Raw genomic sequence first — 24,148 nt, 5'->3', positions numbered from 1 at the left:
TGCCATCATTAAATGGGTTAAAGGAGCAAAAGTGAATGGGATTTTAAAGCAATCCTCTAGTATACTTACTGGAGTTTGGGGGTAGATTAATTTGTTTCCGTGTGATAATTAGGTTAATCATATGTTTGAAATCTGGATGGCAACTAAAGGCCAATACCATGAGTAAATATGAAGAGACATATCTTAAAGACATAAGGTCAATGTGTTGGAGTAGGAGCAAATGGTGTAATCACACAGGAAGATGCCCGTTGAGTGATATTAAATCAATTATAGTTTGGAGATTTTTTTCAGAGAAGGAGGTCTTGCAGCAGTGGGCTGGTAGCTAAGCTTTTTGGCCCAGGATGGTCAGAATGCAAATGCAGGATTCACATAGCATGGAACGAGTGTGAAGGGCACATCTAGTGTCAGTACTTGTCTTGGTGCCTTCTTCATCTAAGCTACCAAGAGCTGCACACTGCCAATGTCAAGTACTTGTCATTTTAATTGTACTCTAAAGGAGGGCTTCAGTGTGAACAGTGAGTTTCCTGGTCACCTAAACTATGCTTCTTGTGTGCAGTTCCAATTTTAATGCCAATGCAATTGTCCTCAATCAGGTGACTGAATCCATCAATTATAATATGAATGAAAATGTGGTGCAATTCAGAGACTCCAGCAATATAGGTTTACTGGAAAAGCCAATTCTTAACTTGAGCCGTTGGTTGCAGGTGGGGCCCACCGGCATTCATTTTTGGGGACCACAACTTATTTTTCATCATCAGACTTTGACCCAGACCAAAAGAGAGGAAGGTCAAGAAGTGGGTTAGCAAGAGGAAGAGAAAGATGGAAAAACATCAACAAAGGGAGAAAGCAGGGATGAAAAAGAACCTGAATGAGTGAGTTAAAAGGAAAGGAGTGTTTGGCAGCCAACGAAAGTGAAATCAACACTTGACCTTCTTGGTATTCAGCAACCCCAAAAACATTTGTCAGAGCTGATTTTGGGCTTCTGAGAAGAATATAGTGCCACGGCACTTATTCTTTTGCAAACTAAGCACTGGAAAAGTTAATCATGAAGTTACTGTAAGTTTAGAAATAAATATATGTCACATTTGTCACCACTTGTTTTTGCGTCATTAGCTCCTGTTTTTTGCTGGTAACTGGATTATGTGATAATGTAATAGAATTTTCACTAAAAATACAAATTTGGTAAATAACTTTTCGTTGCATTTCAGAACACGATACAACATATCGACCTGCAACAATATCAACATCAGAATATAACTCTTTATCCTCAAGGTGAGGAGGTGTATAGTACAGAATAAAGAATTTACACTTACTTCTGTATACTTACTTGATATAGTGTTAATCAATATTGTTGCAGAACTATTAAAATCTCGATATTGTGGTAGAGCACACCATGTTCTGCCCATTAAGCCTGATTTTTTTTGTCTCACTTTGTACATTAGGATATGAGTGTCAATGACTGCTACATTCTAGGTACCTACCAAGTTTCATTTGATCCGGTTATTCTATTGGCCTGCTTTGAGAATTTGTTTCATCAGTATTTTATAGTTGTTCAGTGTAAGCGGTCCTAATGCTCACCTAGGAACTTCTCCATGGCTTCCACAGCTTCCCGGTCATCCACCACTTCGGAGATGATTGGGCACTCTCGGGCACACTGCAGAGCACGCTCTGCTGGGGACTTGGCTCCTAAGCACGTTGCTACACTGTAAAATCAGGAATGATGTAAATCAATAGAAGCATTTAACCAGAGGTAATCTCACACTCCAAGAAGAAGACACCTTATGATCTGATCTGGCCAGGAAAGAACCAGAGCTACACCAAATGGCAGGTCAGGGCAGCAGATTGACTTGACAGAGCAAGCAAAGTTAGGGAGCCCTGGGTGTTTCAAAGGTACTGAAAAAATACATTTGCAATGCATTACTACTGCTAAGAAAATGAATATTGAGTAGGTTATTTATCATACTGAGAGACAAAGTGAAAATCTTGCTAACATTGTTCTCCCCAGGATATTTCAGTTATCACCATGTTTTTGTATTCAACAAATTAGGAATCTCCTTTTCGCTCAGATTCTGTTCACGAGGAGAGGCACAGTTGCCACTCTTCTCTTGTGTACCCACAGAGTGGACATTTCCTATATAATAATCCTCATGGAGAACTAAAAGATTAAGCATCTGATTGTGTATGGATACACTATTGCAGTGGCGACGGAATATCCATACTGCCAAGACTGAAGTCTTCCCTTTGGTTTAATCCCCGCGGAGACTACTCCATCTCTGCCGTGATTAAACCCCTCCAACGGCTCTTCACCATCAGGTCATCAGAGGTTGTCCTCTAATTTCACCCACCTTATTTAGAAGGAAGGAATTAGAGGTCAGTTTACACTGCCAATCACCACCAGGAACACCCTGAGAAATTGAAGAAGGACGATGTTTTTGGTTTACGTAGAGCAGTTTGGTTGGAGAAAAATCATCTGAGACATAGAGAACTGTTACCCATGATTAAACAAGCACCTCGCCGTTCCACTCTATAACATTATATTTTGTCCTAGTTCCCTACATCGTCTCTTTGCAGCAGTATCTAGTCTGTCAGCGCATTGTTAGTCAATCAATCTGAGTTGTAGACTCACCTGGTTATGTCTGGAAGAGTGATCTTTTTTCCAGCCTTTAGGCATGCGTTCAGGCAATCGGCGCCCTTGGTTTCCATGGCAATAACAGGTACATCAGCCCAGCCGACCTCTTGCAAGCCATCCACCACACCCACCAGTAGGCCTCCTCCTCCAACAGACAGAATGATGGCCCCTGGTTTACATGGCATGGAGTGTTTCAGCTCCTTGATGACGCTGCTGTGGCCTTCCCTGGAAGAAGAGCAGAAAGACTAACTATATCATACCTCTATCAGGTATACCAGGCATTACAAAGATAAAACAACAGACACATAAGAGGGGGTTGGGCTCACCAAGTTTCTGTCTGAATGAAGTATTGCTCAAGAACAATGGTGGAGAACTGAACTGAACTGAACTGAACTGAACAGAACTCAGACAAGACAGAAGTCCTCATCCTCGGACCATCCCCTTCTGCCTGGGACGGCTCCTGGTAGCCCCCTGCCCTAGGCACTGCACCCAAGCCAACGGACCACGCACGAAACCTGGGCTTCATCCTGGACTCCTCCCTCACGATGACCAAGCAAGTCAACGCTGTCTCGTCTTCCTGCTTCAACACCGTGCGCATGCTCCGAAAGATCTTCCGATGGATCCCCACCGAAACCAGGAAGACGGTCACCCACGCCCTCGTCACCAGCCATCTGGAATACAGGAACACCCTCTACGCTGGCACCACTGCCAAAATCCAGAAAAGACTCCAGCGCATACAGAATGCCTCAGCACGGCTCATCCTGGACATCCCTCGCCACAGCCACATCTATGCCCACCTGAAAGACCTGCACTGGCTCCCCGTCAGTAAGAGGATCACGTTCAGACTCCTCACCCATGCACACAAGGCTCTCCACAACACGGGTCCGAAGTACCTCAACAGCCGCCTCACATTCTACACACCCACCCGCCAGCTCCGATCCGCCAGCCGCGCCTCCGTCCCACGTACTCGCAAATCCACCGTCGGAGGAAGATCCTTCGCCTACTTGGCAGCCAAGACATGGAACTCCCTCCCCACTCACCTTCGGCTGACCCAGGACAATCTCTCCTTCAGGAAACAACTCAAGACCTGGCTGTTCGAACAGTAACAAACCCCCCCCCCTCTCAGCGCCTTGAGACACTTGCGGGTGAGTAGCGCGCTTTACAAATCTTGTTGATTGTTGATTGATTGAGAATAATTCTATGGCCCTCATTAGAAGCAGATCAGAGCATGAACATTCATGAATGCAGGCACCCAACACTCACTTTTACGTAACTCCTAAGCTAGATAGGGGTAGACAATGGAATATCATACACCCAATATTCACTGTAGATAGATAGATCCCTACTGAGCAGAAGATGGTAAATCAAAGGGTAAAAACAAGCTCGACTGGAATTATACAGCTGCGGCATTTGCCTCAAAATTACGAATTTACTGCACTTGTCACTTTTTTCACGATCTGCTGCACAGTTGCAGGTTTTAGGTAAAATGTGTCTGTAGCTCAAACAGATTAAAGGTTGTTGAAAGAAATACAGTTATGGTTTAACACAGAGGCAGCCATTCTGTAAAGGTTAATTGGCCAACGTTCAGCCTTTGATAGCTATATTAACCCCTTTGTTGCTGCCGTTGGCCAACGGCCAACGCGAGTACTACCTCAGTAGTGCTGCGCACATCCGTAGGGCCGACGCGGCCCCGCCCGCGCAATAGAACGCCCGTAGCGGGGCGGATTTTGCGCCGTGCTAAAGGGGTTATGGAGGTAAACGGGTAGTAATAGGTGAAATGCTACCCAGCTGGTGTTAATATGCCCAGTGGAAGAATGGGCTGGAAGGGGCTTTTGGCTGCATCATGAAAACATCCTTGCATGTTCATATGTAATTCATAGTGTAAATAACAAATTATGCTTTGCCCTGAAAATGTTTTGTTTCATTATTTCTGTAATTCGTGTTACACTAGAGAAACTGTTCTCAGAGCAGAAGTTATTTCATGAGTGCAGAGGCCTGATGACTTGAATCTTACTTACTTAATACATATGTAGTGTGCATTACAGTTCTGCAAAGGCTCTTGATTAATGGAAGGAGGTATTTCTAAAGGCACAAGTGTTGCTACAGAGTATACAGAAATCCGAAGACCAGTTCTAAAACAGAATATCACACTTCTGTTTCACAATTCTGGCCCTATTATGCTCTTCCTTCCTATCTTTGACTCAACCAACAGTGACTGCTTTACACCAATCAGCACCCCAGTATACATCTTCAAACGAATTCTGTAGGTGACAATTTACTCCCTTCAGCATGGCGCGGAAACTCTCTGAAAGGAGTGTAAACAAGGTCATTTGAACTACACCTGGGCGGGTAACTCTGCTACGCTAGCGGAGATTTGCCTACTCGCCACTCCGTGGCAAACCCGGAGTAGGCAAAAACTCTGCCTCCATGGCGGAGCGGAGATAACCATTCCCTCTCCACTCCCAAATGCTGTAAAAAGATATAAAGAAGGCACTTAGCTGTGTTTCTGCAGCCTCCCTTGCCTGACCGCTCTCCTTCCTGTCCTCTCGCGTCCTCGACGTCCTTCTTCATAAAAAAACACTATGTTGTAAGCCTTGCGCGTGACTTACAATGTAGTGTTTTTTTATTAAGAGCTAAGCGTAGCTCCACAGAGAAAGCACTGTGGAGCTACGCGTAGGGGCACTACGCCAGCTCCGCCCAGGCCTAATTCCACCAGTAAATACAATCTATGTTTTCCAAGCTCTGCCATACATGGTCCATACATCATACTCTCTATAAGGTTCAGGTGGCAGGCTCCCTCGCTTACCTCAGCCTATACAGTAAAATCTTCTCCTTGCATAGATGTCCCACAACACTTTCCAGTGTTCTTTTCTTTCCTCTCCTCAAGCATACACACAACACTCTTTCCCTCTGGTCTTCGAGTACCTTCTTTTCTGACACACCACAACAAACTTCCCATCCTTCCTACACGTTTTATAATCCCTTCTAACAGCAGAGCATTGAACTGTGCGCCCTTCTTTACACGTTCATACCCTTTGGCTGCTTCAAACACAGGGAGGGTGGCCAACATGGAACTGGAAAAACACCATCCTTGTGTCTGGTTTCCCAAATGATAATCGTGTTTTTGTTAAAGCAGCCCGTGTTCTTTGAAAGAACCAGATGAACCTTTTTTTATGTTTCCTTTTTGGGAAAACATTGTGGAGAGCTGGCAGTGGTCCCTTAGACTAATGCCTATTCCCACTGAGGCGGTCCCCACAATTCACAAAGAAGCACCTTCCCCTCTGTGACTCGGTTACCATCTCCTTTGAGGTGTTGGTAAAAAATCAATGGCATTGATACATACAATACTGAAACACATTTAGAAGGGAACACCGCTTGATCGCCCCTTCCGAAATGTAATTCAATATTGGTTGGTAAATCCATTGAGAGAGTCTGAAATGCTTTTCCAAATCGCAAAAGGGGATTACAACATTCCATTTTGCGGTCGCAAACAATGTGATTTTGTGAATCGCAGGGTTTGCGACTGCAACAGGGGCTTTGTGCATCTGGTCCCATGAGTGTCCCAGTTATCTCAATGGGGCTGGTAATGGGAGCAACAAGATCCAATGGAATACTCTGGGTCCAATGTTTTTCACCTGAGTTTTCTGCCTGCTAAAAGAGGGGTGAAATATCTGAAAGAACCTTGGGAAAAACATAAACGAATAAGTGTGAAAGTCCTTTCATCTACATGTTATTTCCTAAATACATTAATTCAGAAGTATGCTGATGCCCAGGATATTAGTAACTCTGGGACAAGGGAGGATACTTGGCTGTTTTGCGGCCCACCCATAATCGCGCCTTTTGTGGCATGTATTGAAATTGTGTATTTTTATTACTAAATTTATCTCCTTCATTAACCTTTATTAAGGTTCCGCTCTTCATCAAGGACATTCCCATTAGCTATCTCCTTCAGCAAAGTAACTGGGGACACATTGCTCTAATGCTACTTGCCACTTTGACCGGGGAAAGAGAAGGAGAGGAGCATGTTTCATTCATGCATTCAATCTATTGGTTCTATATCTGTGGAAACTCTTATTTTAACCAAAGCCATGGAATACGCATCTCCCTATGTCTATTCAGGAACTCATTTGGAAGATCCATGAAACTGCCAGGTTGCTAAAAGGCCAGCATCAAATCGTTCATACTAAGGGCGCCAAATACCGGTCGGTAATGGCCTATTTCGGCCGTTACCGACCGGTATTTGGGATTTGACATGTAGGGGGCCTCATATTTACATAATTGGTATATTTACCGATTCGGTAAATTTACAGAATCGGTAAAATACCGAATCCGTAAATATACCGATTCTGTAAATCCATATGTAGGTGGCACTGTAATCAGTGCCACAGGCCCTTACCGGATCGTTATTTACCATGGATTACTATTCCATGGTAAATAACGAATTCCAGTGTACATGCACATCTGTGCATGTACACCTGTGCCATGTGGCACACAGACATGCCCTAAGGGCATGTATGTGTGTCACATGGCAAACAAGCTAGAAACAGGGGTGACACAGGGTGTCAAAGTGACACCCTGTCCCCCTTGTAAAATCGGTACATTTACCGATTTGGTAATTACCGAATCAGTATTTGCTATGGAATCCTATGGGCTTCAAGGCCCATAGGAGTCCATGGCAAATACAGATTCGGTAATTACCGAATCGGTAATTACCGAATCTTACCGATTTGGTATTTTTACCGAATATTTTACCTACATAGCAATTACCGAATAGTAAATATCGAATCGGTAAAATTCGGTATTTACCATTCGGTAATTTGCTATTACCTACATCTGGGCCCTAGATCCCTATTATCCCAGAATTACTCACAGGATGGATGTCCCCGGAAAAAAGATCACTGACCTCTCTTAATAACCCCATCTCTTCAAAAGAAATGACCTAAGAAAGGATTTTACAGAGTATTCCATTGAGGGACTAGAACGAATCATTTGATAGAGCAATAGCAAAAGGAGTACAGTAGATCATGTGTGTAAATTGAAGATGAGTGATGGGACTTAGCCACAGCTTGTTATCAAATTAAATAGCAAAATCAACAAACTGGGATACAAGACAGATGGTTATTGCTACTACTCCAGCAGAGCCGGGCCTTACAAAATCAGATGCTGACATACTATTCCTTATGTTCCACCATACACTCCTTTTACCATTTCAAAGTTTCATCCAAGTAGGGATATAGCACATGCATCCCAAATTATTTTACCAATACCTATATCAGAGATTTGTCCCATCATTTAAGTGACAACTAACCACTTCTGTGACCTGCAATGTGACATATATTACACAATAATGTTACATTTCATGACGTTTGTATTTTATTGCCAGACCATGGGATTATACATGTAGACACAGGCACTCAACATTCACTCCAGGCAAGCCTTGGCCAAATTAAGTACGAGTCAGAGGTGAAACATACACACATTTTCTCCAGACTTCCCTTTGTCATTGTTAGGAAATGATCAATGGAGAAATGTGCAATTAACTCCTACTCCAGGAATTACCTTATCATACTATTGGATAAGCAAATGAGGATTAACACTGAATACAAAGACGAGTCGTCTTCTTTCCAAAGAAGGGAAATACATCAATGTGTAGATCTACTTACAGGAGTGCAGGTGTCAAAGTGGATCTAAACAACTAAGAATCCCTCAGAACAGCATATTACAGAAATTGGCCATGGTCAATGGATAATCAACCTCACAATATGCACCCCAGATATCTTCTTACCAGATAAGAGGGTGGTCAAAGGGAGGTACATACACCCAACCCTCACTTTTGGCTAACTCCAGTGCTCGTTCATTGGCATCATCCCATGCCTGCAAATAAAAGGAATAAGATTAATATGAGTGTTTCATGAAATGTATGAACCTTCTCTTTCTGATCTCCAACAGAAAGCCCAGAGTGGAAAGTAGGGAAACAATGTAAGCAAGTCTGGTCAGGAATGCAATCTTGCAATGCAGAAGAGGAGATGCAACTCCATAACTGTAGAGCATACGCATAGTTGTGCTTGCCCAGGAATGCATCAGAAAGAGGTGCTACATGGAATAAATAAAGTGCACTGTTAAAGCTATCTATGGTAATGGTACTGTAATAGCAGGAAGTAAAACAGATCGTTCCCAAGCGCACTCATGCATCTATGGTAGAAAACCATATTAAAATATGAGAAAGTGCTGCAAACCTCTATTTAAGTGTTTTAAGTTGACAAGAGGCTGTTGGTTAGGGAAGAGGTGCAATTGTTTTTTTTATTTATGTAGCTATTGAGCTGCACGAGAGTCATGAGCGAGTTTCCCGAACGGCAGGAATGTGCTGCAAAAAGAAGTACAAAAAGAACAGTTGATGGACAGAATGCGGAACAAGGTCATACATTCCCCTCAGTACAGAGATATGGGCCTAAATCCATTGTTTTTTTGCTAACCATGCCATTCCAGTTTGAACCCAGCCATATGCAAATCAGTCTTGACCCTGTACCTCATGGGAACAGTCCAGCCCGAACTGCCAAGCCAGGCCCTCCCTGGACTGGAAACAAGCATCCTAGGACCAGTTTCGGGGTTTCACCCCTCATCAGCCAGGATAGGTTGACTCCAGTGGCATGGAGAGCACGGGACCCATGTCTGGGCATACCCGTTCCACTCGGGGTGACAAATGCAAAAAGAACAGTTGATGGACAGAATGCAGAACAATGTCATCATTCACCCCAGTACAGGGATCTGGGCCTAAATCCATCGTTTTTTTGCTCACCATGCCATTCCAGTTTGAACCCAGCCATATGCAAATCAGTCTTGACCCTGTGCCTCATAGCAATAGTCCAGATCAAACTGCCAAGCCAGGTCCTCCCTGAACTGGAAACAAGCACCCTAGGACCGGTTTCGGGGATTCACCCCTTATCATCCAGGATAGCTTGACTCCGGACTACAGCAAAAAGAAGTACAGCAATAAATTGTGTATGGCCTTAAGGGTCGCACGGTCACAAGGGCATTGGATAAGATGTTCGACCCCACTGCAAAAATAGCAGTGGTTGGTGATGTGCATTTGTAGAACAGTGTAACAGCTCATCTAGGAAACACATTTATGAAATAGCCTGTTGAAGGATATATTATATATATATATATATATATATATATATATATATATATATATATATATAGAGAGAGAGAGAGAGAGAGAGAGAGAGAGAGATATAGATATTACTATTACCTACTGGCTGTCGCCAGTAGGTATATATAGTTAGGAACTGTCGTGTTTTATCTAGGACCCCGATCAATATTGTGACCATATGCCCCTATACGGCTATAATCAATCCATACCCCTATAATGGCATAAACGATCAGAGCCATATTTCAGAAACTCGTCTCTGCAGCTCATTACAGTACATGACACAGCAGAAGCCACTATCTTAGATTCCTAGATTACACACTGAGTTCTTTCAACAGATAAAACCCCCAGCAACCTGGGAAAGGCCCGCTTGCTTTGCTTTTATTAGTGATAGAACTCTAATGAGCACTGTAAGAACGACCAGTTCTTAGTGACATCTTTATTGACGTCTTATGTCCAAAAACTTACGTCAAACAAGGCACCTTTCAGGTATAAATAATACCAACCTTGCCTTAAGCAAATGCAATGGTGGTGATGAATACAGGAGCAGAACAGCTGTCCCTTGCAGAGCCCAGCAGATGCGAGAAGCCCACGGACGCTGCCCCTCCTCCTCCTTGACGCGCTGAGAAAGACGCTGTCTTTTCTCCTGCCGAGAAAATCCAGCTCCGGCGTTTCCAGCCTACCCTTGCGGGTAACTGGAATATCGAGTCCTGAGGGGAGATACCAGACCTCCAACATTCTATTCCAGAGGTACGGTGTTGACTAAACCCTTAGAGAGAATTCTTGAAGCAAACCCTTGGCAAAACCAACTTAACTTAAACTGCTACTTACTTACTCCCTCCCAAGTATTAGGCTTAGGTCAGGTACACCGGGGTAGGCGTAGTTAGAAGCACCGGTTGAGGACGTTAGCTAAATGTATATATGAATGTATATATTTTATTCATTTTAACTATTGTATGGCTAAGAAACCATATCAATGCTTTTACAGTATTATTTCGCAATACTCATTTTACTGTACGCACTTTTTATAATAACAAGTCTTGCAATTGTGGCAATTCATTTCTCTTGCATGAGAAGAAAGACTGTTCAATAAATATTACCTTTTATTGAAAACGCCCGTCTCTCTAGTCTCTGCATACTGGTGAAAGTAATCTGCACAACTGACTGAGTGAAATAGCTGTCTATTGTTTCACACGACTCTAGAGATTGACTCTTATTCTAAGGAGCAAAGTTGTCATGTTTATGCGGTTGCTGGAAAACTGAATCCCTTCTTGTCTGAGCCAGGGAAGCTGATCACTTCCTATTCAGTCAAGAAAGTTTCCAGTGACCTCTGAGCTATTTGGTACAAACCCAATTAAGTCTAACATAGTCAGTAGAGACCGAGAAGACCGCACTTCTACGTCTACACTGCTGTTTATGTTATTCCAATGCGCAGGGCCTATAGGGAAAATAGGAACTACACTACATGGCGCCCAACGTTTGGTAAGGCGATAAAACTAACGCAAGACGTTAAAGTAACTCAGTCGTGCTTTTTAACACAGACCCTTTCTCCCGTAAATACTCCAATAGACGTCTGGAGTGGGTGAAGGTATACACCCGTTACAACGCATCTTTTACTCCGCACTACCATTACAACGCGACTTTTACAACGCATACCATTACAACGCATTGCGCTGGGGGGCGCTCTAGGATAGGGAATAAGTATAATTTACTATCCAACACCTTCCCTAGGGTCCACGGGGACTGGAGTTAGAATAGTAAATTATACTTACCACTATCCAGCACCTCAAAGTGCTATGCGTTGTAATGGTATGCATTGTAATGGTCGCGTTGTAATAGTAGGTAGTTGTAACGGTATGCGTTGTAACATGGTACATCCGTGGGTGAAAGGTTAAAATCCGCCCGAACTTAGTAGGAAGAGATTCCTATGTAAAGCTCTGGTTTATTCAACATTGAAGGATACAGTGTTCCAAAATATTGTGCACCTAATCTTTGTCTCCTTGAAACTTGATCTGCAACAAAAGACCTTCCTGACAGTAAAATGCCAGGAGAAGGCGGGAACAACGGAACCACTGAAGCCGCAGTAAATGCGACTCAGCAGGGTCCCGATGAAACAGGAATTAATGAACCGGGTGCAATAATCATTCCGGTCAACATAAGAAAAACTAAAACGTTAAAACTTATGGAAAATGGACTGACCACACAAGGTGGCACAGTCGTCTTCGTGATAGAGGCACACAAATATCGGCAGACAGAGGTATTCTATTCTTGGATAAAATTTCCAGCGGCAAACGCTGCAACACACGAGTTCCACTATTACGTTTGGTAAGGCGATAAAACTAATGCAAGACATTAAAGTAGCTCAGTCGTGCTTTTTAACACAGACCCTTTCTCCCGTAAATACTCCAATAGACGTCTGGAGTGGGTGAAAGGTTAAAATCTGCCCGAACTTAGTAGGAAGAGATTCCTATGTAAAGCTCTGGTTTATTCAACGTTGAAGGATACAGTGTTCCAAAATATTGTGCACCTAATCTTTGTCTCCTTGAAACTTGATCTGCAACAAAAGACCTTCCTGACAGTAAAATGCCAGGAGAAGGCGGGAACAACGGAACCACTGAAGCCGCAGTAAATGCGACTCAGCAGGGTCCCGATGAAACAGGAATTAATTAACCGGGTGCAATAATCATCCCGGTCAACATAAGAAAAACTAAAACGTTAAAACTTATGGAAAATGGACTGACCACACAAGGTGGCACAGTCGTCTTCGTGATAGAGGCACACAAATATCGGCAGACAGAGGTATTCTATTCTTGGATAAAATTTTCAGCGGCAAACGCTGCAACACACGAGTTCCACTATTACAAAATAGAGGATCCACCGGAAGAGTACGCTCCTTTCGAGGAGATTGAAATCCCATTAAAATACCAAGAGCATCTGCTCTGGTTTAAAGGCGCCCTAAAACACAATGATCATATTACCAGGCTCGGTCCACTAGGTAGACCAGGAGCAACGTGGCCGGTTCTAGCCAGCTACGCACCACATCCGGACATTGATAAAATGTCAAAAGAAGAACTTTTAGCACAGCTAAAAACATTAATTAAAATACAAAGACAATTAGTCCAATATGTAATGCGTACTGCAACAGTCCAAACAGCTGTTAATGTTCCACAGCTGACCCCTCATCAGGGGAACACAAATAAAATTACACCACAGAACATACAATCATGTCTTGGTAAAACACCCATAAAACGGGAACAAATTCCTTTCTGGTTAGCGCAGAAAATTACTCAAATAGAGGCAGTATTTCCGAATACTACCCCTATGGAGAAACACAGAATTCTGACCATCTGCCTTCCAATGGGGGTCGCACCACATGTGGAGGACTGTGACACTTGGGGTACAGTCTTTGCTTCCATTTACACGAAAACACATGGTGTTCCGTCCATGGCGGTAATACCAGATGTGCTAAAACAGATTCAGAATGAATACGGTCCAGAACCTGCTTTAACTCTTGGTATGAAATTACTGAAAGACTTCAAGCAGGTCTCGGCTATATTACTAGCCAATATAAAAGGAGAAGCAGCATCTGTGGCGATCCGCCAGAAATTGAATCAAACAGATATAACAGATCAACCAATTGAGCTTGCCAGAATTATAGAAAAATGTTATGAAGAATTAGGTAAAGACAGCTTGGGTGGGAAACCAGTAAAACCCCAACTACTCGAAAATCCTGAAAAATTATTTATTAAAAATAATTCAAACACTCCTAAAAAGAACTGGGATGGAAATAAACAATCCACTCCCAAAGAAAAAGTTTTCCAGTCCAGAGGAAGGCCTCCTCGAAGGAGGGAAAGGACTCCGACTCGAGAACACCAGTCTCCCCAGAGGGAGCACTCTGAGAAAAGATATAACCTTAGAAATAGGGATAACTTGAAAAAACCTGATAGATATCAAAGTATTGATACACGTCCCTCTCGATCTTTTTCGCAGAAATCGGAAAGAAGAGGACGGTCAGACCCAGGAGAGCACATCAAGTCCAAAGACAAGGAACCTGCTCAAAGTAATATTCACAATTTCCAAGAAAGAAGGTAGCCAGTATTAGAGTAATCAAACATGCCGAGAATACTGAGGACACAGCTGAAAAACGGGGAGTGGGCACAGACAATGCTAGACAGTGCAGCAGAAATCACCATAGCTCGCAAGATCCTGGTGAGTCATCTGGAGACAGTGGACACGAATGAATACATTCAAGTAGAAACTGCCGACACCAGAGTTAGCGAACCTCATAAGATATACGAAATAACACTGCGTATAGAGGGAGATAAGACTAGGAAAATAAGGGGTCTATTTTGGGATAACCTCTCAAAAGGCTATGACATCCTGTTAGCTGAGAAAGATTGGCCCCCAGAGTTTGTCAGGGAGTGCCCTCATGGCGAAGAAATGATTATGCCTGCCTTCTCAAATCACATTCCAATTCACACTAAATATATATATGCGAGGAAATGGGCGGTAGCCCAGGCACCAGCATTATATAAAAATCATGTAGGATGGGATGAGGACTCTCCTCCTCATAAAATCCAGTTAAAAAGCCAACCGACTGCACAAAGCAGTATCCAATTAAGCAAGAAGCTAGAAAACAGGTCAGGGAGATTTTAGATCAACTTGAATACCAGGGGGTGATTGAAACATGCACCTCTCAAATGAACAATCCTTTGTTTCCTGTCTCCAAACCGGACGATTCATATCATCTTATCTTGGACTACAGACACCTTAACTCATGTTGCAAAACATTTGCAGTACAAAATTCGCATAGTGCTGCACTAATGAATAACATAGTTCACAAAAAATATAAAACAACATTAGACATATCTAATGGGTTCTTTTGTCAAAATATTGCACTAGAAAGCAGGTACTTGACCGCTTTCTCAGTAATGGGGTCACAGAAAAATTTCTGTAGGCTCCCGCAGGGATTCAAGAAGAGCCCAGGACTATTCTCAGCCAGAGTAACAGAGTTACTACAAATATATGATGATGAGGCATTATCTTACGTCGATGACATCTATATAACAGACGACGACTTGGAGACTCACTTGAAAAGGGTGAACACCATAATACTTGGGTTCGCTGCAGAGGGTTACAAATTCAACTTTAAAAAGTCAAGAATTGCCCATCTGACAGTCTTATTTTTAGGATACGAATTATCAAGTGAAGGAAAAAGCCTAGCGGACAACTTCTTAGAGAAGTGCGCTGTACTCCAAGCACCAAAAACGCTGAAGAACTTACAATCGATTCTAGGCTTCCTGAATTTCGGAAGAACTTACATTCTAAATTACGCGGAGAGGGTTAAACCTCTCTACAAACTAATTAAACCTGATTTTAAACCAATTAACTGGACTCAAAAACACACAGAAATTTGGAGATCACTGCAAACAGACATGTTAGCAAAAACAAAATTAGATACACGTGACAATACACGCTATCTTGTAATCCGAGTCATCCCTGGAAGATGCGGATTCACGTACCTGACCTCTAATGAGGGAGAAACGGTACCAATAGCTTACAAATCTCACTTGTACACACAAGCAGAAAAAACATTCAGTCTCACAGAAAATAGTGTGAAAGCAGTACAAACTGCAATAGCGAATGAACGAGAACTAGCACACGGCAAAAGGATCACTGTTCTCACAGCAGAATCCGCCTTCGAGGCACTATTCAGCCGAGTAAACCTGCCTACAGTGTCACTGGATCCGAAATGGATACAGTGGGAAAATTCTCTTGCTGCAGAAGACGTGAAATACTATTTCACCCCACACAGGAAAAAAATGAATGATTTAACTTATGAAAAAGAATATCCTCTGCCAATCGAAATTCTTCCTCTCCAACAGTACTCCTGTATAATCTACACAGACAGATTTGTACAGCATTACAATGTAGAAAATAAATCCTACGATGCAGCCTGCGCGATTGTTAAAGGTCACTGGCTCTGCGGTAAATTCAGACCGAAAATAACAAAAACTGAATCCCTGAGAAAATGTTCGGCTCAGCGAGCTGAAATCAGATCTTTAAAAATGGCGCTTGAAAATGCAGAACGTGAATTCCCGACACTAATCGTGTGCGATTCGCATTTTTGCGTCCACTCTTACAATAATGAGTTACAGAGCTGGGTTCAAAATGATTACAAAGATGACACAGGTGCCACAATCAAGCATAAAATGCTTTGGAAACAAGTAGTTCTTTTACAGAAAGAACTACAAAAGACTCACGTGATACACACTCTGAGTCATCAACGTGATGGCGTTCACGTTGCAGGGAATTCATTGGCTAACACAGCCATAGCGGAAGTAACTAAACCGGCTTCCATAGCCACAAAAAAAGCGTTCAGAAAAATATATAGACGGGGAAACCATGCTGGCAGTAAAAACGTCCTTAATAGGCCACTGTGCAGCACTACCCATGAACTATCCACTCAATTATGCATACGTAATTGATGCAAACTTCGTTCCTTTTGCTCGAATCCCTGGAGTGGGGGATATGGTATTTCCAAACACGAACCAGAGAAAGTTATTAATAGCAGACGCACACATGGGTGAAGGTCCAAGGCACAAAAAGATCAAAGAATCTCTGACTGAATTACAATCAGAGTACTGGTGGCCGGGGATGAGCGTGCAACATCAAATATTTGCAAAAAACTGTCAAGACTGCAGCAGAGATCGCAGTAATGAACCGGTCCAGTCTGTTGCCCAGTTACCGTTTGTGGACAGGGTAATAATGTCTATATGCAATCCAGCGTCCTATTAATTGTTTAAGACTACATTCACTTAAGAAATGTGGCCCCAGCGCTCGGCTAACGCCAAAACTGTTATAAAAGATCTGCGAGTCTTTATCAGCACATACGCAATTGCCATGTTCCATTCTGACCAGGGTCCTGCTTTCAGCTCTCGAGCTTATAAGGAGGCCATGGCCAGTATGGGCGTTGGGTCGCGATTCTCTTGTCCATTCCACCCTGAGGGGAACAGTGTAGTGGAAAGAAAAAACCGAGACATAAAGCAATCTATAACGGCGAAGGTATTAGGTTCGGGTGATGGGTGGGTCAAACATTTAATAAGTGTCCAACATAGTCTAAATAATTTGCCAAGAAATTCTCTAAAAGGTTCCAGCCCGTACGAACTATTGTTCGGAACTAAAATGCATATTCAGGATCTTGATAGTCAGGCTTCAGTGGTAAAAGACAAGAATAAAGACTTTGACATCAAAGATCGTTTGGCTGTTTTACAGGACTTGAATGAAACAAGAAAATCCTTAAGCAACACAAAAATAAAGCAACAGTCAACTACCACTGAAGACACACCACCAGTCCCAGCAAGACCTGTCTGGATTCCAAAGATTGGGGATCTGGTCAGAGAGAAAATAGCGGTGAAGAAGGAATTTGGGCCTTCTTACAGAAAAGCAGTACCTGTCTTGGCAATCAACGGAACAAGATCAGTAGTACTACCGCCTCTTGCTGGTAAAAAGGAGAACCGAGTTGTAACAATCGACCTGGTAAAACCACAATCATGTGGCCTATAATCAACAGTAGGCCAAGTGGACTCCCAAGAAATAACAGAATACCCACATTTGCAACAATCCAAGAGGTTCAAACTGAAAGACTAATCACATTTGATAAACCTGCAGTGCACAGAGAGGGACTATGCAATAATGCCATGGAACTTGTGCCCCTTGAAACACAGATTGAAACAGTTCGTCATGAAACACCAGTATACAATGATGTGGCATCAGAATGTGCTAATGAAAGACAAATTGAGAAAACAATTCCAACAATTGACAGAACTGCCTCTGGCTACTTCATCAACTACGATACCTTTTCTGAAGATCAAAACGACCCTGAAGTGACGCCAGAAACAAAGACTTTTAAAGAAAAGGCAACAGAACTCTTTCATCAACTCAAGGAATCTTATCTTATTTCTCCATGGTTAGAGTTCTGGTTTGGGCTAGGTGTATTTTTTCTCCTACTTTGGCTCATCATGATACTTTGTTTGGGAAAATTCATTGAGGGGAAATACAGTTCAATGGACACAGCAAGTCAGAACATCAACTTAGTCCTGAAACCACACAAATCATCTCACGTCAAGAAAAGAGGACTATCATCAGTAAATGTCACAGCCATTCCAATACCCGGCGGGGTAGTATGGAACAAGACTGACTATGAAGTATATGGCCCGGTCGAAATCTTGAAATATCCTCACCAGTTCAAGGTTTCATTAAGTGACTTTGTACAACCGAGTACATTCTCTGATGATTGGGATTTTGACAGTATAAATAATATGATGTCGGATTTAGTGTTGTCAGCAAGATTTACAGAACATGATTATTTAAAAGGTTCGTCTAATTATGAACAGATGTACTGCTTTTCACATTACGCAGACCACTACTTACATAAATCTGCACAACCTAGAAATGTTTTTAAATATAACCAATGGGAACATTGTGCTACTCCACCTAAAAGTAGTTTGAAAACATTCTATGAGAAATTCCAGTACTTCTCAGGGTTTAACACAAGTGATGCAGAAACGTTTTATTATAAACTGTTGGATAAAACAGCGTTGAAAACAATGCTGACAAATACTAAATTGATATATTCAGAAGCATTTTATAAAAAATTATGACATTTGGTTTTGATTTTTGGGAAAACAACATTGAAACAAAAACCATCTGGGGTACAAAAGATTGGCAGGTACAAGGTCTAGAAGCATTATTTCGAGCCTGCATGATCCCAGAACAAATAATATTCTTAAATGACACAATTCACCAAACAACCTGTCTTGGCCTAGCTAAGATTAAAGACCTTAACAAACCGTCTATTCCAAAGCCAATACCTGATAATGCAACCACAGAGGTTGAAATAGACGTATCAACATTTTTACATCTAAACAGAACACATCCTGATTGGAAAAAGTGGTTAATCTGGCCTACTGACACGAATAACTGTCAAGATAGATTCCTGAACAAAACACAGGGGTTAAAAATGACCAGATCAGACCCTAGATACTCCCAGAGACAACATCCAGGGATAGTAACGACATACAGTGTAGGGAAACTGTGCTTTGAATGGCTAGAATCATCCACACTGGCAGAAATTAAGCAACACCTATCTTTACTTAAAGATGGTGCTGACTTGCGCAATTTCATTATGGGACCACGCAAGCAGCGTCAAAAACGTTTCATAGCGGCAAGTGTATATGCGGCTTACATCGAGGCATGGAAAGTAATGCAAATTGAAACAGCTGAAAAAATACGAGAAATTGATCGTATTCATTTGGAAAAATCACTTTATGTTGTGGACAATGGGTTAATGACTCTGTCCTCAAAGATTATATTGACTGGACAGTTTTGTATCATCTGCCATCGATATAATAGATAAAGACTTGCTAATGTTACAACATGGCCAGTCGCAATTACGTTCTATTGTACAGCTAGGCTGGACGCTGCAAAATCTTTGTTCAGGCTATGTGCCATGGCATCTAATCAACACGACGTCATTGTTTTCCATCTTTAACCTTACTGATAAACAAATCAGCTTGGCACAGAAAGGAGCAGACTATACAATCCTGAGCATCGAAAAACTTGAGAGATTACCATTGACAATGTCAGAAAGACCTGTCATTGAATGGATAATACACGGGATTATCACACTTCCGATAACAACTTTCCGCTTTAAAAATTGCCTTGTGTATATACCGACTGGCCAGTATGAACGATTGGGTAAAGGGTACATTAAGTCATCATGGAAATTACCATATACACACACATGCTACAGTGACAACAACAAAAATGTATTTCTCAGTGGTGAAAATTGCAAACATTCACTAAGCGGTATACTTTTGTGCCAGGGTATTAATTTACATGGGGCCTGTGAAGGAACTTCAAACAACCTTTCATGCCACCAACATGTCACACCTGCAACGCAGATAGAGCCCTTCTTTAGGCAGCTTTCTAACGGGAGTTACATTATAATAACGGATCACAGCTGTTGTGGCTTGGTGCCAGGGAAAGCATATCTCGTAAGCGTAACTTCCATGGTCACTTGCTATATACAAGCATTGTTTCCAAACGGCCCTGGAGATTCCGAGACACTGATTTGGCCTCCTTTGAATGTCTCTTCTATACGAATTGATACTTTAAGCAGAATGAAGTCTGTGCTTTTACAGACAACAGTGCCCATCACGTCATCAAAAGAGACGTATGATCTCCAAGTTGCAAGGACAACATCAGAGATACATGACCTTTTATCAACAAATGGCCCCGTGCATTTCACAGAAATTCTTAGCCAAATTCTAAATATGTCAGATGCCGTAGGTATCTCAAACGTATTTAATACCATTTTTCCGGGACTGTTAACACCATTCAAAGCAATCCTGGGAATTATTCCTAATTTTGTCCATTCAGTCTTTGGCGGCATACCCCTGATTTTGGGACTTGTAGCAGGCATTTTATTTTTGACCCTCCTGCTCCAATATGGCAAGCCAAAACACAGACATGACTCCGGCAAGGATGGAAGAAACGATCCTAGCAGTACGCTACCTGGACCGCATAACTAGAGTCCTTGGATTGGCCAGGCTGAGAGATCTGAACATGACCTGGTTTCTTTCATTCAGACCTATATGGCAGACCTGCATCTTACCTGTGCTTCGATGTATGCTATGCGGAGAAGAATGCGTGTTAGACACCTGTCTTGCACTACCATCAGCAGTACCAATGGATATCGATACTTTGCTAAGTCGTGTAACGGCTCATGCATCGTTTTGTCCCCAGCGGCTACCAATCCTGATGACGGCATTCGTTGAGACTCCTGCACTACGACTAGGTGGCGGCAGTGAAGCGGTACATGAAAGCAACATCACCCAGGTATGGCCTTCTGTGAGCATTGCTGATCCAAACATCGATGATAGCAATCATTCTCACACCTGCCAGGTTACTGCACTATTGAACCTGGTCGAACTGTCACCTGAATATGTAGACCTATTCTTTAAGAGCTTGTCTGATGTGATGTTCTCCCCTGAACAGAAACAATGATTTTTGGAAAGCATTCCGGCGCACAGCGTTACCATGAACTCTGAATTTGGCCTTCAGTTTTGATCAACAAAAACTACTGAAAAGCGTTGGAACTCTATTCCCCCGTTCGCCATGAGAATTTTTTTTTTTTAATTGAACATTTTTCAAAATATTTACCTTTTTCCTGGCACAAATACCTTTGCTTAAAGTAGAACTATTCATAAAGAACAGAACTTCTATTTTTAGTAGACCTAGAGACAAAATAACTTTAGCTCGGCCTCTAACACATTTTACAGCAATTGCATTTATATGTGATGAAATAGTCTCGCCCTTCTTCTCTGTATTAAGAGACATTTCATGTGTAATTTTTCGCAAAATCGTTCAACTGATTACATATGCTATAATTTTGAATGATTTCTATGCTTAAAAACGTACAGTACCTATACTATCATGTATTTCATATACGCCATTTCAAATGCAATATGTATTTTGGGGTGGGTAGGAATACACGTGCATCTTATTGCTTTAGTTTTTAGTAATTTGATGGACATAAATTCGTGGAGTGGGTACCGTGTTTTATCTAGGACCCCGATCAATATTGTGACCTTATGCCCCTATACGGCTATAATCAATCCATACCCCTATAATGGCATAAACGATCAGAGCCATATTTCAGAAACTCGTCTCTACAGCTCATTACAGTACATGACACAGCAGAAGCCACTATCTTAGATTCCTAGATTACACGCCGAGTTCTTTCAACAGATAAAAACCCCAGCAACCTGGGAAAGCCCCGCTTGCTTTGTTTTTATTAGTAATAGAACTCTAATGTGCACTGTAAGAACGACCAGTTCTTAGTGACATCTTTATTGCCGTCTTATGTCCAAAAACTTACGTTAAACAAGGCACCTTTCGGGTATAAATAATACCAACGTTGCCTTAAGCAAATGCGATGGTGGTGGTGAATACAGGAGCAGAACAGCTGTCCCTTGCAGAGCCCCGTAGATGCGAGAAGCCCACGGACGCTGCCCCTCCTCCTCCTTGACGCGCTGAGAAAGACGCTGTCTTTTCTCCTGCCGAGAAAATCCAGCTCCGGCGTTTCCAGCCTACCCTTGCGGGTAACTGGAATATCGAGTCCTGAGGGGAGATACCAGACCTCCAACATTCTATTCCAGAGGTACGTGGTTGACTAAACCCTTAGAGAGAATTCTTGAAGCAAACCCTTGGCAAAACCAACTTAACTTAAACTGCTACTTACTTACTACCTCCCAAGTATTAGGCTTAGGTCAGGTACACTGGGGTAGGCGTAGTTAGAAGCACCAGTTGAGGACATTAGCTAAATGTATATATGAATGTATATATTTTATTCATTTTAACTATCGTATGGTTAAGAAACCATATCAATGCTTTTACAGTATTATTTCGCAATACTCCTTTTACTGTACGCACTTTTTATAATAACAAGTCTTGCAATTGTGGCAATTCATTTCTCTTGCATGAGAAGAAAGACTGTTCAATAAATAATACCTTTTATTGAAAACGCCCGTCTCTCTAGTCTCTGCATACTGGTGAAAGTAATCTGCACAACTGACTGAGTGAAATAGTTGTCTATTGTTTCACACGACTCTAGAGATTGACTCTTATTCTAAGGAGCAAAGTTGTCATGTTTATGCGGTTGTTGGAAAACTGAATCCCTTCTTGTCTGAGCCAGGGAAGCTGATCACTTCCTATTCAGTCAAGAAAGTTTCCAGTGACCCAATTAAGTCTAACATAGTCAGTAGAGACCGAGAAGACCGCACTTCTATGTCTACACTGCTGTTTATGTTATTCCAATGAGCAGGGCCTATAGGGAAAATAGGAACTACACTACAGTAGGTATATATAGTTAGGACCTAGTTACCATAGGAAATTCCAAACATTCTATTGGAAATAACTTTGGCGCCGATTGAGGGATCTGCCTGTAATTTTCCTTAAATTTGCCTCGCTGCGCTCCGCTCCTTCCCTGAAAGTGTCGGGGGGATTCGTCAAGCGGAGGCCGAGAAAAAAGGGGGGTCCCAAAACGTGTTTTCCCCATGTTAATTTCCCTAGGGACATTCTGACAAGGCTACAGCTCGAACGGCTGAACGGAATTATACCAGATTTAGCAAAATGGTAGGGACTGGTATGCAGCAGTGCCTTTTGTATGTTTGGTGTAAATCCCTCCAGTAGTTCTTGAGAAAATTGAATTTGAAATTTTTCAAATGGCATTTTCTATGGGACCTTTAGACACGGCTACAGCCCGAACGGCTGAACGGAATTACACCAAACTTGGCAAAATGGTAGGGACAGGTATGCAGTAGTGCCTTTTCTATATTTGGTGAAAATCCCTCCAGTAGTTGTCGAGAAAATGAATTTGAGCAAATTATATATCTATATGCGCTCAACATTCTATTGAGAATAACTTTGGTGCCGATTGAGGAATCTGTGTGTAAATTTCCAGAATTTTGGCCAGCTCCGCTCCGCTCTTTCCCTGAAAGTTTAGGGAGGATTCGTCAAGCGGGGGCTGAAAGGGGGGTCCCAAAACATGTTTTCCCCATGTTAATTTCCTTAGGGACCTTTAGACACGGCTACAGCCCGAACGGCTGAATGGAATTACACCAAACTTGGCAAAATGGTAGGGACAGGTATGCAGTAGTGCCTTTTCTATATTTGGCGAAAATCCCTCCAGTAGTTTTTGAGAAAATTGAATTTGAGCAAATTATATATCTATATGCACTCACCGTACGCGTACGTGCGCGTACCCTTACGTGCGCGAGCGAGTTTCTGATTGTCCGGCAGTCGACTGTCAACATTCCAAACTGTCCAAACCAGGTAGTGTTGGCCACCATCTTGTTTTTCAGAAGAACTGAGGCACAAGAGAGCCCAAAACAAGAGTGGAAAACATGAAAAGGGGGCAGGGTAGAGACCCCCCAACCCTCTAGCCCTTCTCAGGGGGTCCCTGATCTCACTGATACATGTCCAACAAACTAGAAATATAAATGGCAGTGTATGTGACAGTTGTTGTATATAAATAAGTATACATAAGGCTCAGTGATTGTATGAGTGACTGTATCGAAAACTTTATACATGCAATGGTGATTTTATAACACACTAAGTATGAGTTGCTATCTGAGTTACTATATGAATAATGAAAGTGGTGTTTGTATAAGTGTGTAGCTGAATAAATGTAAGTATGATCAATTATTTGCATAAGTTAGTAGGATGACTGCATAAGTCAATATGATGTGTGCTGTGTGTAATGTCGATGTAGGTGTATAAGTATATTTAATAGTGTTCTATTG

The 24,148-nt window shown here is 42.2% G+C and overlaps 1 protein-coding gene across 2 annotated transcripts in view; it reads right to left on the bottom strand.

The window, feature by feature from the left end:
• Positions 1 to 24,148, bottom strand: part of LOC147679671 (serine dehydratase-like) — a 162,979-nt gene that overhangs the window by 4,261 nt on the left and 134,570 nt on the right. For both annotated transcript variants that reach the window (XM_086943255.1, XM_086943256.1), the window contains exons 5-7: positions 8,415 to 8,503; positions 2,627 to 2,854; positions 1,579 to 1,703 (exon numbers count right to left, since the gene is read on the bottom strand). In XM_086943255.1, coding sequence (XP_086799381.1) covers positions 1,579 to 1,703; positions 2,627 to 2,854; positions 8,415 to 8,503 — 442 coding nt within the window. The remainder of the gene's footprint in view (positions 1 to 1,578; positions 1,704 to 2,626; positions 2,855 to 8,414; positions 8,504 to 24,148) is intronic.

The sequence above is a fragment of the Lissotriton vulgaris genome, chromosome 11 (assembly GCF_964263255.1).
Source record: "Lissotriton vulgaris chromosome 11, aLisVul1.2, whole genome shotgun sequence".
In the NCBI taxonomy this organism is placed as follows: Eukaryota; Metazoa; Chordata; class Amphibia; order Caudata; family Salamandridae; genus Lissotriton; species Lissotriton vulgaris.
The sequence above is the reverse complement of the archived record's forward strand: the minus strand, read 5'-3'. Positions and strand labels throughout refer to the sequence as shown.